The 12,218-nt window shown below is 42.7% G+C and overlaps 1 protein-coding gene across 2 annotated transcripts; it reads left to right on the top strand.

Annotated features, from left to right (window-relative positions):
- Positions 1–4,224: 4,224 nt before the first annotated feature.
- Positions 4,225–12,181, top strand: AIMP2 (aminoacyl tRNA synthetase complex interacting multifunctional protein 2). Of its 2 annotated transcripts, none has more exons than XM_063143063.1 (4): positions 4,225–4,292; positions 7,838–8,044; positions 9,482–9,713; positions 11,637–12,181. In XM_063143063.1, the coding sequence occupies exons 1-4, from the start codon at positions 4,278–4,280 to the stop codon at positions 12,020–12,022; spliced, it is 840 nt and encodes a 279-aa protein (XP_062999133.1). In that variant the 5' UTR covers positions 4,225–4,277; the 3' UTR covers positions 12,023–12,181. The 2 variants fall into 2 exon arrangements, with proteins under 2 accessions (XP_062999133.1, XP_062999132.1); XM_063143062.1 differs by having other exon boundaries at positions 4,237–4,430.
- The last annotated feature ends 37 nt before the right edge of the window (positions 12,182–12,218 follow it).

Here is a 12,218-nt window from a genome sequence, read left to right as displayed (position 1 = left end):
TATATAAAATAAAATCCTGTCATGTTTTATAAAAGTCAGGTATTTTGACTTTGGCTAATTTTATGGCATTTTTTTTTCTGTCATAGCTACGTGCTATAATTTCATATACCATGATTTCAATGTATTCCTACTTTGGGCTATGAGCCTGTTGATTTGAAGATGGTCCCTGAAAGGATTTCCTAAGACCATTTGGAATGAACCAAAGTGTTTCAATGACCACTCAATGTCCTTCATTTTAGTATGTCCCCAGGGTAGGGTGACCATATGAAAAGGAGGACAGGGCTCCTGTATCTTTAACAGTAATGTAGGAAAGGGAATTTCAGCAGGTGTCAATTGAAGTGAGTGAAATTCCCTCTTCATCACAACAGTTAAAGCTACACTAGCTATAATAGAGTGGCCAGATACAAAAGAGGGCAGGGCTTCTGCAGCTTTAACTCTTGTGATGGAGAAGGAATTTCACCCTCTTCAATTGACACCTGCTGAAATTCCCTTTCCTACATTACTGTTAAAGATACAGGAGCCCTGTCCTCCTTTGCATATGGTCACCCTACCCCAGGGCACATTTTCCCTCAGTCAAGCAAGCCCGTCAACATGAAAGGAAACTGCATTCCAGCATCTGAGAAAGGCACATAAAAGGCACTCCTCCATTTAGCTGGTTCTGGCATTTAAAAACATTGGACAAGGAGCAAAGGCTGGTTCAAATGGGACAAATGTCATCTCAGCTTTAATGTCATGCGGATGGGGAAGTCGTTTTCGTGGGAGAAGTGACACAGAGCTAGTCTCATGGCTGCTCCTTAAGCTATTTGCTGAGCCCCAGCATCTTGCTCCTCACAGAGGCCAACCTTACCAAATGACTTCAGGAAGACCCCAAACAGGGCATGATAATACAATAGTCCTCTTCTGCTGTTGCTCCCCAGCAAATGGTATGCAGAAGCATGTATCCTATTTAGGATCAGGGTGCTGTTCTCACGCTAAAAGCCATATTTACCATTGCCTGCTTCATGTAGCAGTGATATAAATAACCTGAAGAAGTATTTTCTTGACATATAAGCAGTAAATTATGCTCATTTGTATATATACACGTATCACTAGAATTTTAGGGGGGAAATAAACAGATTGGAATAACATTTCAGAACTTTTTTTTTTTTTTCTGTCACAGCAAGTCTCTGCAAAGCTTGATTCAATAATAAGGGACGGTGTAAAAGCTGGAACAGAACGGAACAGGCTGGAACGACCCCATTATATTAAAAAAAAACCATACCAAAAACAGTGGCATGTGTTAGCAACACTTGGGAACAATATTTTAGGACTAAAACCATGCCAATATTATATCACTATTAACCCCAGAACTCCCAAAACAACGTCTGGAACAGAATGGGATGGCCGGAACGGCCACTACTGAACAAGCGATATCAACCAAACTCACCAGTCATGCATAACTCCATGGCAGGGATGCAATAAGCCACAAAAGGTGCAAAATCTCCCAGGCATTTTTAACAGCATTTTAACAGCATTTAACAACGTTAAGTTTGTTTTTAATGGACCCCACAATTGTTGTTTTTAAATGGATACTGTTGTTTTTATACTGTTTTTGTGTGTGTGTGTGTGTGTGTTTAAATTGTATACTTTTAATGTTTACTATTTTTAAATGTTGTAAACCGCCCAGAGAGCTTCGGCTGTGGGGCGGTATATAAATGTAATTAAATAAATAAATATAATAAATAAAGAAACTGCGTTCCAATAACAGTTCCGCGCACAGCGCATATTGCGCAAAACGGACAGGGACAGCAGCTTCCAAGTGAAGTATGTTAATCAAACTCACCAGACACACATTACTAGGTGAGCCTGATGTAATAAGCTCTAAAAGTTGCCCCGAAACCACGTTCAGGCACCCTTTCCGGGCAAAAACGCGTATTGCGGAAAAGGGCCCTAACAGCAACTTCCCAGTGAGGTGAGTCAACCAAACTCACCAGACACACATTACTAGGTGAGCCTGATGTAATAAGCTCCAAAAATTGCCCCCAAACCACGTTCAGATACCCATTCCGGGCAGAAACGCGTATTGTGCAAAATGGGCCGTAACAGCAGCTTCCCAATGAGATAAGTGAACCAAACTCACCAGATGCACATGACAAGGTGGGACAAATATAGAAAGCTCCAAAAGTTGTCCCAAAACCACGTTCAGATACCCGTTCCGGGCAGAAACGCCTGTTGTGCAAAATGGGCCGTAACGGCAACTTCCCAATGAGGTGAGTCAACCAAACTCACCAGACACACATTACTAGGTGAGCCTGATGTAATAAGCTCCAAAAGTTGCCCCGAAACCACGTATCAGATACCCGTTCCGGGCAAAAACACTGCAATTTTTGGAGCTTTTTGCCCGGAACGGGTATCTGAATGTGGTTTCGGGGCAACTTTTGGAGCTTTCTATATTTGTCCCACCTAGTTATGTGCATCTGGTGAGTTTGGTTGACTTTCCTCATTGGGAAGCTGCTGTTATGGCCCATTTTGCGCAACACAGACTTTTGCCCGGAACAGGTATCTGAACGTGGTTTTGGGGCAACTTTTGGAGCTTTCTATATTTTTCCCACCTTGTCACGTGCATCTGGTGAGTTTGGTTCACTTATCTCATTGGGAAGCTGCTGTTATGGGCCATTTTGCGCAATACGCGTTTTTGCCCGGAACGGGTATCTGAACATGGTTTCGGGGCAACTTTTGGAGCTTTCTATATTTTTCCCACCTTGTCACGTGCATCTGGTGAGTTTGGTTCACTTATCTCATTGGGAAGCTGCTGTTATGGGCCATTTTGCGCAATACGCGTTTTTGCCCGGAACGGGTATCTGAACATGGTTTCGGGGCAACTTTTGGAGCTTTCTATATTTGTCCCACCTAGTTATGTGTGTCTGATGAGTTTGGTTGACTTACCTAATTGGAAAGTTGCCGTTACGGCCCATTTTGCACAATACGTGTTTTTGCCCGGAACGGGTATCTGAATGTGGTTTGGGGGCAATTTTTGGAGCTTATTACATCAGGCTCACCTAGTAATGTGTGTCTGGTGAGTTTGATTAACATACTTCACTTGGAAGCTGCTGTCCCTGTCCGTTTTGCGCAATATGCGCTGTGCGCGGAACGGTTATCGGAACGCAGTTTCTTTGCACCTTTTGTGGCTTATTGCATCCCTGCCATGGAGTTATGCACGACTGGTGAGTTTGGTTGATATCGCTCGTTCAGTAGTGGCTGTTCCAGCCATCCCATTCTGTTCCGGACGTTGTTTTGGGAGTTCTGGGGTTAATAGTGATATAATATTGGCATGGTTTTAGTCCTAAAATATTGTTCCCAAGTGTTGCTAACACATGCCACTGTTTTTGGTATGGTTTTTTAATATAATGGGGTCGTTCCGGCCTGTTCCGTTCCGTTCCGGCTTTTACACCGTCCCAGCGAAACCTATTATGAGTCTATTGTAGGCTTATTATTAAGAATTATTATTATTACCGTATTATTATTATTATTATTATTACATTTGTGGTTTTATATTGAGGTTTTAACCTTTCGTATTATATGTTAATGATGTACTTAAGGTTTAAATTTTTGTGAACCTCTCAGAGAGCTTCGGCTATAGGGTGGTATAGAAATGAATTATTATTATTATTATTATTATTATTATTATTTATTGTATTTTTATACCGCCCAACTGCCGAAGCTCCCTGGGCGGTTCACAAAAACTAAAACCATTTAAAGTATAAAACAAACAGTATAAAAACATGATATAAAATACACATTAAAAATTGATTAAAAACATATCATATATGATTAAAACATCTTTAAAATAATAATAATAATAATAATAATAATAATAATAATAATAATAATAATAATAATAATAATAATAATAATAATAATAATAATAATAATACCATGGCCGATAAAGGACTATACCCATTCTTTTAGAGGAAGTTAAGCCTGTGTATCACTCTAACCATTTTATAGCTCTACGATTTCACCATGGTTTCGGCTTGCATCAGCCTTCGCTCCCCAACCAAAAGACCTTGTGGCAAGACAGAGAAGCAGCGCCGCCAGCAACAGCCAATGGAATCAAAGCGAAGCCGGTACCCGCCAATAGGAAGCGGGTGGGCGTGGAAACGAGTGTGAGTGGGGGTTTTTCCCTTCCAATAGGAGCTGGGCAGTGGGCGGTGCGCGCGCTCCTGCTCGCGCCAGCTCGTCAGTCCGCGCCGTCAGCCCGCGCGTGAGGAGGCGCTGCCGGCCGCTCTGCTGCCACGATGCCCATGTATAAGGTGAGGCCCTTTCACGGGGGGCCTGGCTCGGCGGTGCGGGCCGAGCATCTCCCCACCTGCATGTACCGGGTGCGCAATGTGCACCGCTGCTCCGAGGGCTCCGGCTGCTCTTCCTCCTCCTCCTCCTCGCCGCACCAGGTAGGAGCGAGGCGGCCCAGCGGCGCCTCATTCACGCGGGGCTGAGGTTCGCGGTGGCGGGCTCGGGCTGGCCTGGCTTCCTTTAGCCGAAGTGGGACCGGCCTCGCCCGGAGAGGCCGGAAACACGAGCGGCTTTCGGTTTCCAGTCGTCAGGGCGGGGTGTCGTTTCAAGGCCTGGGTCCCTCCAGGGAGGCGCCCGCCTTGCGTGAGGGGCTCCGGCCTGCCGCCTCCCGCTTTGGGCCCTCTGGCACGTGGGGAACGGGCTCCGGCGGATCAGGGCCTGCCTTGCGGTTGGCCTCCTGGCTCGACGGAGGGCCGCGTTTCTAAATGGCAGGTTCAGAACTGGCCAGATTCATTCCTGGAAGGCGCTGGAGGCTCCGACTCCGGTGGGGCTGTGAAGCCGTTCTGGGTTTCAGTCAGAACAAGCCGGGACTCTAAAGGCGCTATCCGAGGTGCTGAACTTGTCTCGGATGGATCCTTTGCAGTTCTGGCTGCTTCTGATGGAAAGCTGGAAGGGCAGCAGAGAGAAGGCTTCAGAAGAGCCCTGCTGGGTCAGACCAAGGGTCCATCTCGTCCACACAGCACCCTCCCACCCATGTTCCCCAGCAACTAGTGTTCATAGGGATACTGCCTCTGATAAGGTAACACATAGCCATCAGGGCTAGTAGCCATTGATAGACTTCTCCTCCAGGAATTTATCCAACACCCTTTTATTATTTATAATTATTGCATTTAAATCCCGCCTTTTTTCCTCTAAGGAACCCAAGGCAGTGTACATCAGCTTCCTCCTCCTCTCCATTTTATCCTCACAACAACAACCCTGTGAGGAAGTTTGGGCTGAGAGTCTGTGACTGGCCCAAAATCACCCAGTGGGTTTCCCTGGCTGGGTGAGGACTAGAACCCAGATCTCCTGACTCCCAGACCAACACTTTTGCCACTACGCCACACTTTTAAAACTCGACTCCCTCAGTTGGGAATTCCAAAGCCCAGGAGAGGCCACAGAGAAAGATGAAGAAGTACTTCCTTCACGTAGTGTTTAATGCAGCCGTACCCCAAGCTGGTACCTTCCAGATGTTTTAGACTTCAACTCCCATCATGGTGAATGCTGGGTATTGCAGTCCAAAGGGTGCCAGGTTGGGGGAGGTGGGGTTTGATAAATTGGAGGAGGATGGTTTAATGGTTCAGAGGGAGTCTTATCACCCAATGCCAGTGGCTGGGTGTCAACAGCAGAAGAGGCATGGTGATGGCCACACTCTCTGGTGGCTTGTATGATTTACTTAAAATCATTTTTAGGCTGCATTTAAGGGTAGAATCCTCTTACGATAAAAAAAAAAGATGCAAAACAAATACAATAAATAAATATTGAATAAAAATGCTATCAAAACATGGTTAAATGAATTGATGGAGGAGGCTAGGGAGATTCTTGGAGATAGGGGTGACAGCATTAGTCAAATTCATTACGTGTGATGGCTGTACAGAAACCCCATGTTAAGAGCTGGTCTGCCACAGAATGCCAGCAAGAAGAGCCAATTGCCTTCCTTCCCTTGTTGAGGAGTGTTTCCTAGATTTCAGCTTCCTGGTTGACTGCTGAGGGAAGTAGAATGCTGAACTAGGTGGGCCTTTCATCATCATGTGCTGATGCTCTTCTCTGTGTACCTTCTCCATCAGAGGTGAGGCGGATGTCAGTGAGGGAAAGGGCTATGATATCCCAGTTATTGCTCTCCCCAAGGAAGCTTGCTTGACATTAGCTGTACTACATTATAGCTGTCAAACAAAAGCTTCCTTATTCACACAGGTACTTAAGATTTTGTTGTTGTTGGTTCTATCAATATGATCCACCTATTTTATCTGCTGCTTTGAGTTCCTGTTGTATTTTATTCTTTCTATTACAAATTTGCTTTGTGAAGGATGGTGTATGTATATTTAAAGTAAGACACAAGCCCTTTCTTTATTTGTACATGTATGCTTCCTCGTCTTGAGAAACCACAGGCTCACCTTGCTTAGTTTACACCCAGGCACATGCTAATAAATGTGATGTGCTGAAAAAAGTATTTCATGGCTATGCCATGGAATCAGATTGTGTGAAGTAGCTACATTTAGTTGACAGGCACAGCAGTGCAATGTTTCACTTTCACTATAAAACAAAGTTTTAAAATGAGGTGGCCTGCGGCAGCCTGAATAACTATCCAGTCACAGCATTTAGTATTTCTTCAGTGGGGTATAGTTCCTACTACAAAAGGGAAATGGAGCATTACCACCCCATAGCCGAAGCTCTCTGGGCAGTTTACAAAGATTAAAAAGATTAGATTAAAAAGACTGAACATTAAAAATCAATATACAAAATCTAAAAAAAAGGCATAAAAACAGCTAACATTTAAAACAATTTTTAAACTGTAAAGATTGATTGCAGAACAGTGCAGCTATGTGTTGTGAATATCAGCAATTGCGTAGAATTGCATGCTGTAGTGATGACTTGCTGGTACACTTGGAGTCGGGTGTTCTAATATTTGCAGATAGAAATAGAGTTGATAGAAATAAACAACTCTTATATACTAATGAAAGCTAAACTTAAATGAGAAATTTATGATCCCGTCACTGATGTACTAGTAACAAGAGTCAAAGTGATGATGCTTGAATTGCAGTAATCTGGCCAAGCACTGGATATTCAGGAAGACCTGGACCCAACATGCGTTCAGTAGTTCTATCTAAATTTTCATTCTTGTGTTTGGGTTGTAAAGCCAACCTTGGAATGTTGTGTTAAGTGCAAAACAGGGAAGTTTTATCATGAATTGATAGAAAAGAAACCTTGAAAGAAACCTTTGTGTCACTGACTTGGGAATATATAATAACCTGGCAGCAAGAGTTGATCTTTGATCTCTATAGTAGCATAAATCTAGTAGCTCTCATTAGGGCTTGGTGCAAGCTTGTTAAGAACAGCTTTAAGGCAACTAGTTTTGTTTTAATGAAACTGCTTGTAGCAGTAAAGAGGAGGTACTGTTCTCCCAATGAACTTGTAGAACAGCATGAGTGGGCTAGAGGGAATTTAAACATTCCTTATCTCATAAAGTGCTGTCTGATTAAAAGATTATTTTGAAGCAATTATGTTTCATGTCTAAAGTAATTTTGAGACTTCCCCATGGTCATAGTAGATTAGTGTCTTAATTACAAGATAATTAACCTATGCTGAAATTGAATATATCGGCAGCAATCCCATGTGTGTTTATGCACAATAGTTACATATTTGGGGTGAATGGTTAGCATAAAAACCTGTAGAGTCCTAAAGCTAAAACACAGCCACACAAAAGCAATTTTGCTATCATGTAAAAAGGGACAAACGCCATACCTATCTGATTTTGTTCCAACGCAATACTAAAACAGCTAAGGGAATGCTAATACTTTTCATTTAGGATGAAGTTGATCCATCACTTCAGGCACTTGAATCCCGCCAGGAAGAGATCTTAAGGCGGTTGTATGAACTGAAAGCTGCTGTGGATGGTCTCTCAAAGATGATCCAAACGCCGGATGCAGACTTTGATGTAACAAACATAATCCAAGCAGATGAACATGCTCCTTTAGCTGCCAGTGCTGCAGAGCTGGATAATTTACTTGGAAAGGCAAGTCCAGATTAACCTTGTCTTGACAGTGTATTTCTTGTCTAGCTAGTAGACTAGCCAATGCAGGAGTTTCTGTGACATATAATGAGGCTATTAGCATTCTGGCAAAAAAATTGAAATGAACTTAGTCTGGATGGCACTATAAAACAAAACTGAACTCAAATGTTGCAAAATTATCAGCAAAATGATTATACAGTAATTCAATCCCAGCCAAATACTGAAGATACATTTTTAGGCAATCCTAAGCATGTTTAGACAGGGAAAAAAGCAGGGAAATGTAGGGAGTTGTAGAACGTTTTTCTATCTAAACGTACATTGTGTCCTTAATTGGACAAAGTTGTCTTAAAGTGAGCATACAATATTCAGTAAATTACAATTGAATATAATATCTCTCCTCACCCAAAGTTGTGAATTGAATCTTACGCCCTTGTTTCTTTTAATGAAAAGGCTGCCTGCTTGCAGTAGGATATGCATAAAGGTTTTTTAAAAATGGATCGTTTGTTCTCCTATATAGATAGGTATTAATATACAAAACAGCAATGTCACAAATAGTTAAACCTTCAGTTTTTGAAGGCTCTACTTGTGGCCCTGCAACGCCTCTTCGGTAATTACCTCCATCTTTAAATGGAAGTAGGGTCAGATTCCTACTTTGTATTTCATTACTGCTTGATATAACTAGCATTTGCAGATTTAGGCTTGAATTTATTTCCTTTTTAGTTTCTGTAGGCTTCTACAGAATAGAGTTGTTCCAAAATTAAGGCAGAGATGGTATCATTGGTACTAATGGAATTACTGCGGTTTTAGATACTAGAACATGTATTACCTACTGCTAGCAATGTGCAAAATGGACACCTCCACAACTAATTATAACATTTTGATGATTTTGTAAAAATGCACATTGATTGGATCCAAATTTAGTCATAATGGACCCATTTAAATCAGTGGGTCTTAAATTAGGCATGCTAACTGATTTAATGGGTTCACCCTTAAGTGTGACTAAATCTAGGTCCAACCCAATGTCTCCTTTGCAGGATAAGGCTCTCCTCTTCTCATGCACAGCCTGCCAGTGCAGGAGTGCTCATTCAGTGAAGTTCTTCTAAAGAACTAAGACCTTCTGTAGTTCTTGGCTTCCAGCTGATCCACGTGTGTGGTGTTTGTTAAAGCTGAGTTGCCAGCCACAAAAGCCTTCCTTATAACTTAATCCAGCAGCTGTGTGTGCCCCTGTCCTCTGGTTAATTCAAGGGCATGCACAAACTGCAGGTTAGCTTTTGTATCCCACAGCAAAGACATGTCTTGTTCTGCACCTATAATTGCACTCTTTATTCTGTGGGAAGATATTCATATTGTGCTAAACAAGAGTGATATGGATCAGAGTATGGAAATATTATTCCGAACGCCATCTGAACAACTTACTAATGGTGACATTTATTAATGCAGGACTATGGTGCTCTGAAGGATATTGTGATCAATGCAAACCCTTCTCTCCCTCCACTGTCACTGTTAGTACTCCACAGCTTGCTGTGTGAGAACTACAAGATACTATCAGCGGTTCATACACATTCATCTGTGAAGAGCGTGCCAGAAAACCTCCTGAAATGCTTTGGTGAGCAGACTAAGAAGCAGTCCCGTCATGAATACCAGCTGGGCTTTACATTAATTTGGAAAGACGGTAAGTCAGGCACATTTGGAGAAGGAGCATATTTATTAGAACTGTTGGAGCTAAATAGCACACAAAGTCTTGCTGCTGTAACCTTTACACAAAACTGCAAACTTGAAACTGTAAACAATAAAATGGAAGCAAATGTATATCTGCAGAAGCTGGGCCAGATCCTGGCTATGAATAAATTCCAATGAAAGCAATTAATCTTTCTTTGGTCTTCCAGGCACAGGCTTCTAAACCGCCCCAAGAACATCTGCCGGTTGAGTCGTATATAAACTTAATAAAATAAATAATAAATCATCTATATTGTGCCCAAAATGTGTGGCATTAAATGCTGAATTCACATGTAAGAGCCTTGACAACCACCTCTTTATAACATGGTTACATTTTAGAGGGTGTCTATAATAGATTGTGAGAAGGCTTGTTGTTGTTACTTGCTTCTGATGTCAATAACATTGGAGCTAATCCAGCTAATTGTATACTATAGATCAGTGGTATTCAAAACTCCTAAAGGAACCTTTCCACATAGGCCATAGCTAGACGGGGCTTTATCCCAGGGCGAACCCTGGGATTGTCCCTGTGCATCCACATGACGCACTGGGGATCCCGGGATCAGGGAGGGATGATCCCTCCCTTGCCCTGGGATCTCACCCTCCCCTTTGGCCCCGGTTTTTCCGTGGTCCCAGGCTGAGCCCGAGACCGCAGAACGTGTGGCCGGGTACCACAAGTTGACCCGGCTCCGCACGATTCCTTGCGAGGAGCCGGGAGCTGCGCCGGAGGGAGCAGGGAAAGTAAAAAAAAAAATTTTTTTTAAAAAAGTTACCTTTTGCACATGAGCGTTCATGCGCATCTTCATCTTTAAAAAATAAAAAATGGCGGGCGCAACGCCTTTCCTTCTAAGGTCGTCACGTGTAAATAGAGGTGGGATCTCGCATTAAATGCAACGCGAGATCTTCCCTCCTCCGTCGCAAGATAAAAGGTTGGTCTAGCTAAGGCCATAGATATATTTGAGGAATACTGGATTCATGCAGGTTGCTGGGCAGGCCATGAGTGCTCCCCTATAGTTGCATAGAAGTTAACTAATGGACAGAAACTGTCTTAAATGGCTAGAAGCTTCCATGACTCTTAAGAAACTTCCGGGGGGGGGGGGGGGTTGAGAAACCCCCATTCTTAGAAACTGCAGTTTGAAAAACACTCTTATAAAGCTGTTCTTTTATATACCTGTTCAAAACCACTGCATGAAATACTCCTGGAATTAGAAAGCATCTTAATGTTCTTAAGATGTATGTCCACCCACTCTGAGCTCAAATTCAGTTCCTTTCCTGAGCAGTTTTGTTACAAGCTAAATGAAATTTCTGACTCCAGTTAAAATCATTAAAAGTTACTCAAACCTTGGTACTTCTGGACCAATATAATAGAAAAGAGGTATGTATTCTTTGGACTTTAATGCTGCAAATAGTAATTTGGTAGCGCTAGCCTAAGCTGCTTCTATTATGTTACCTGTCCCAGTCCTTTAAAGCTGAGCTTGGCAGGTAATCATAGCCTGTGGTGTTCCTGGCAGAAGAAATTTAAAGCAGCACTACTAATCTATGCATGCTCTGCCCACATTCAGAAGATCACATGTACAGACGTAATGCTGCTCTATTGCACCTGCCAGTTTTGGGCTTAGGACAAGGGTGTGCATGAAGCTTGCTATGCAGCTGTTGTCCTGGAGATATTTCCTACCAGCTGCTAGTAAGTGTTAGACTGGTTGACTAGCATTTATAGAATTCTTGCACATAAATAGCTTACGTCAGTATGTTTGTTAGTTGCTAAGGAAGGAAGTCTTAATGAAGTATGCAGGGCTTCGTGAACATGTTTAGGATGTACTCTTAATATAATTTCTGTGCCTTCAAGTTCGGGTCTTGCCTAATGTTGTGATTATTGTTTCAGTGCCAAAACCCCAGATGAAGTTCAGCATTCAAACCATGTGTCCTATTGAAGGAGAAGGAAACATTGCAAGGTTCTTGTTCTCCTTACTCGGTCAGAAGCATAATGCAGTTACAGCAACTCTGATAGACAGCTGGGTAGATACAGCCATCTTCCAGCTGCAAGGAGGGAGCGCTAAAGAAAAGGCAGCAGTTTTGCGATCCATGAATGCAGCTCTTGGGAAGACGTCCTGGTTGGTGGGAAATGAACTGACGGTAGCTGACATTGTGGCTTGGTGCATGCTACAGCAGACCAAGAGTACCAACGGTGTTCCAGCCAACGTGCAGAAGTGGCTCAAGTCGTGTGAGAATCTGGCACCTTTTAACTCAGCTCTCAAGTTAATGAAGTAAATTTAGATTTATCTAGAAAGGGTGACAGTTGAAACATTTTCTACATCTTGCCTTGTGGCTGTGAGCCTGGGACGTAATGGTTGTTGTGTGAATGACGTTTTAGAAGTTAACTGTCAAAGGTCTTATGCCAATAAAGACATCAGAATTGCCTTTTGTGAATATCCTTCTAAAGTTAGTGCTTCAACCCTGTCTTTTA

This window comes from Elgaria multicarinata, chromosome 17 (genome assembly GCF_023053635.1).
Source record: "Elgaria multicarinata webbii isolate HBS135686 ecotype San Diego chromosome 17, rElgMul1.1.pri, whole genome shotgun sequence".
Lineage (NCBI taxonomy): Eukaryota > Metazoa > Chordata > Lepidosauria > Squamata > Anguidae > Elgaria > Elgaria multicarinata.
Note: the sequence above shows the minus strand (reverse complement) of the source record. Positions and strands in the feature narration are given on the sequence as shown.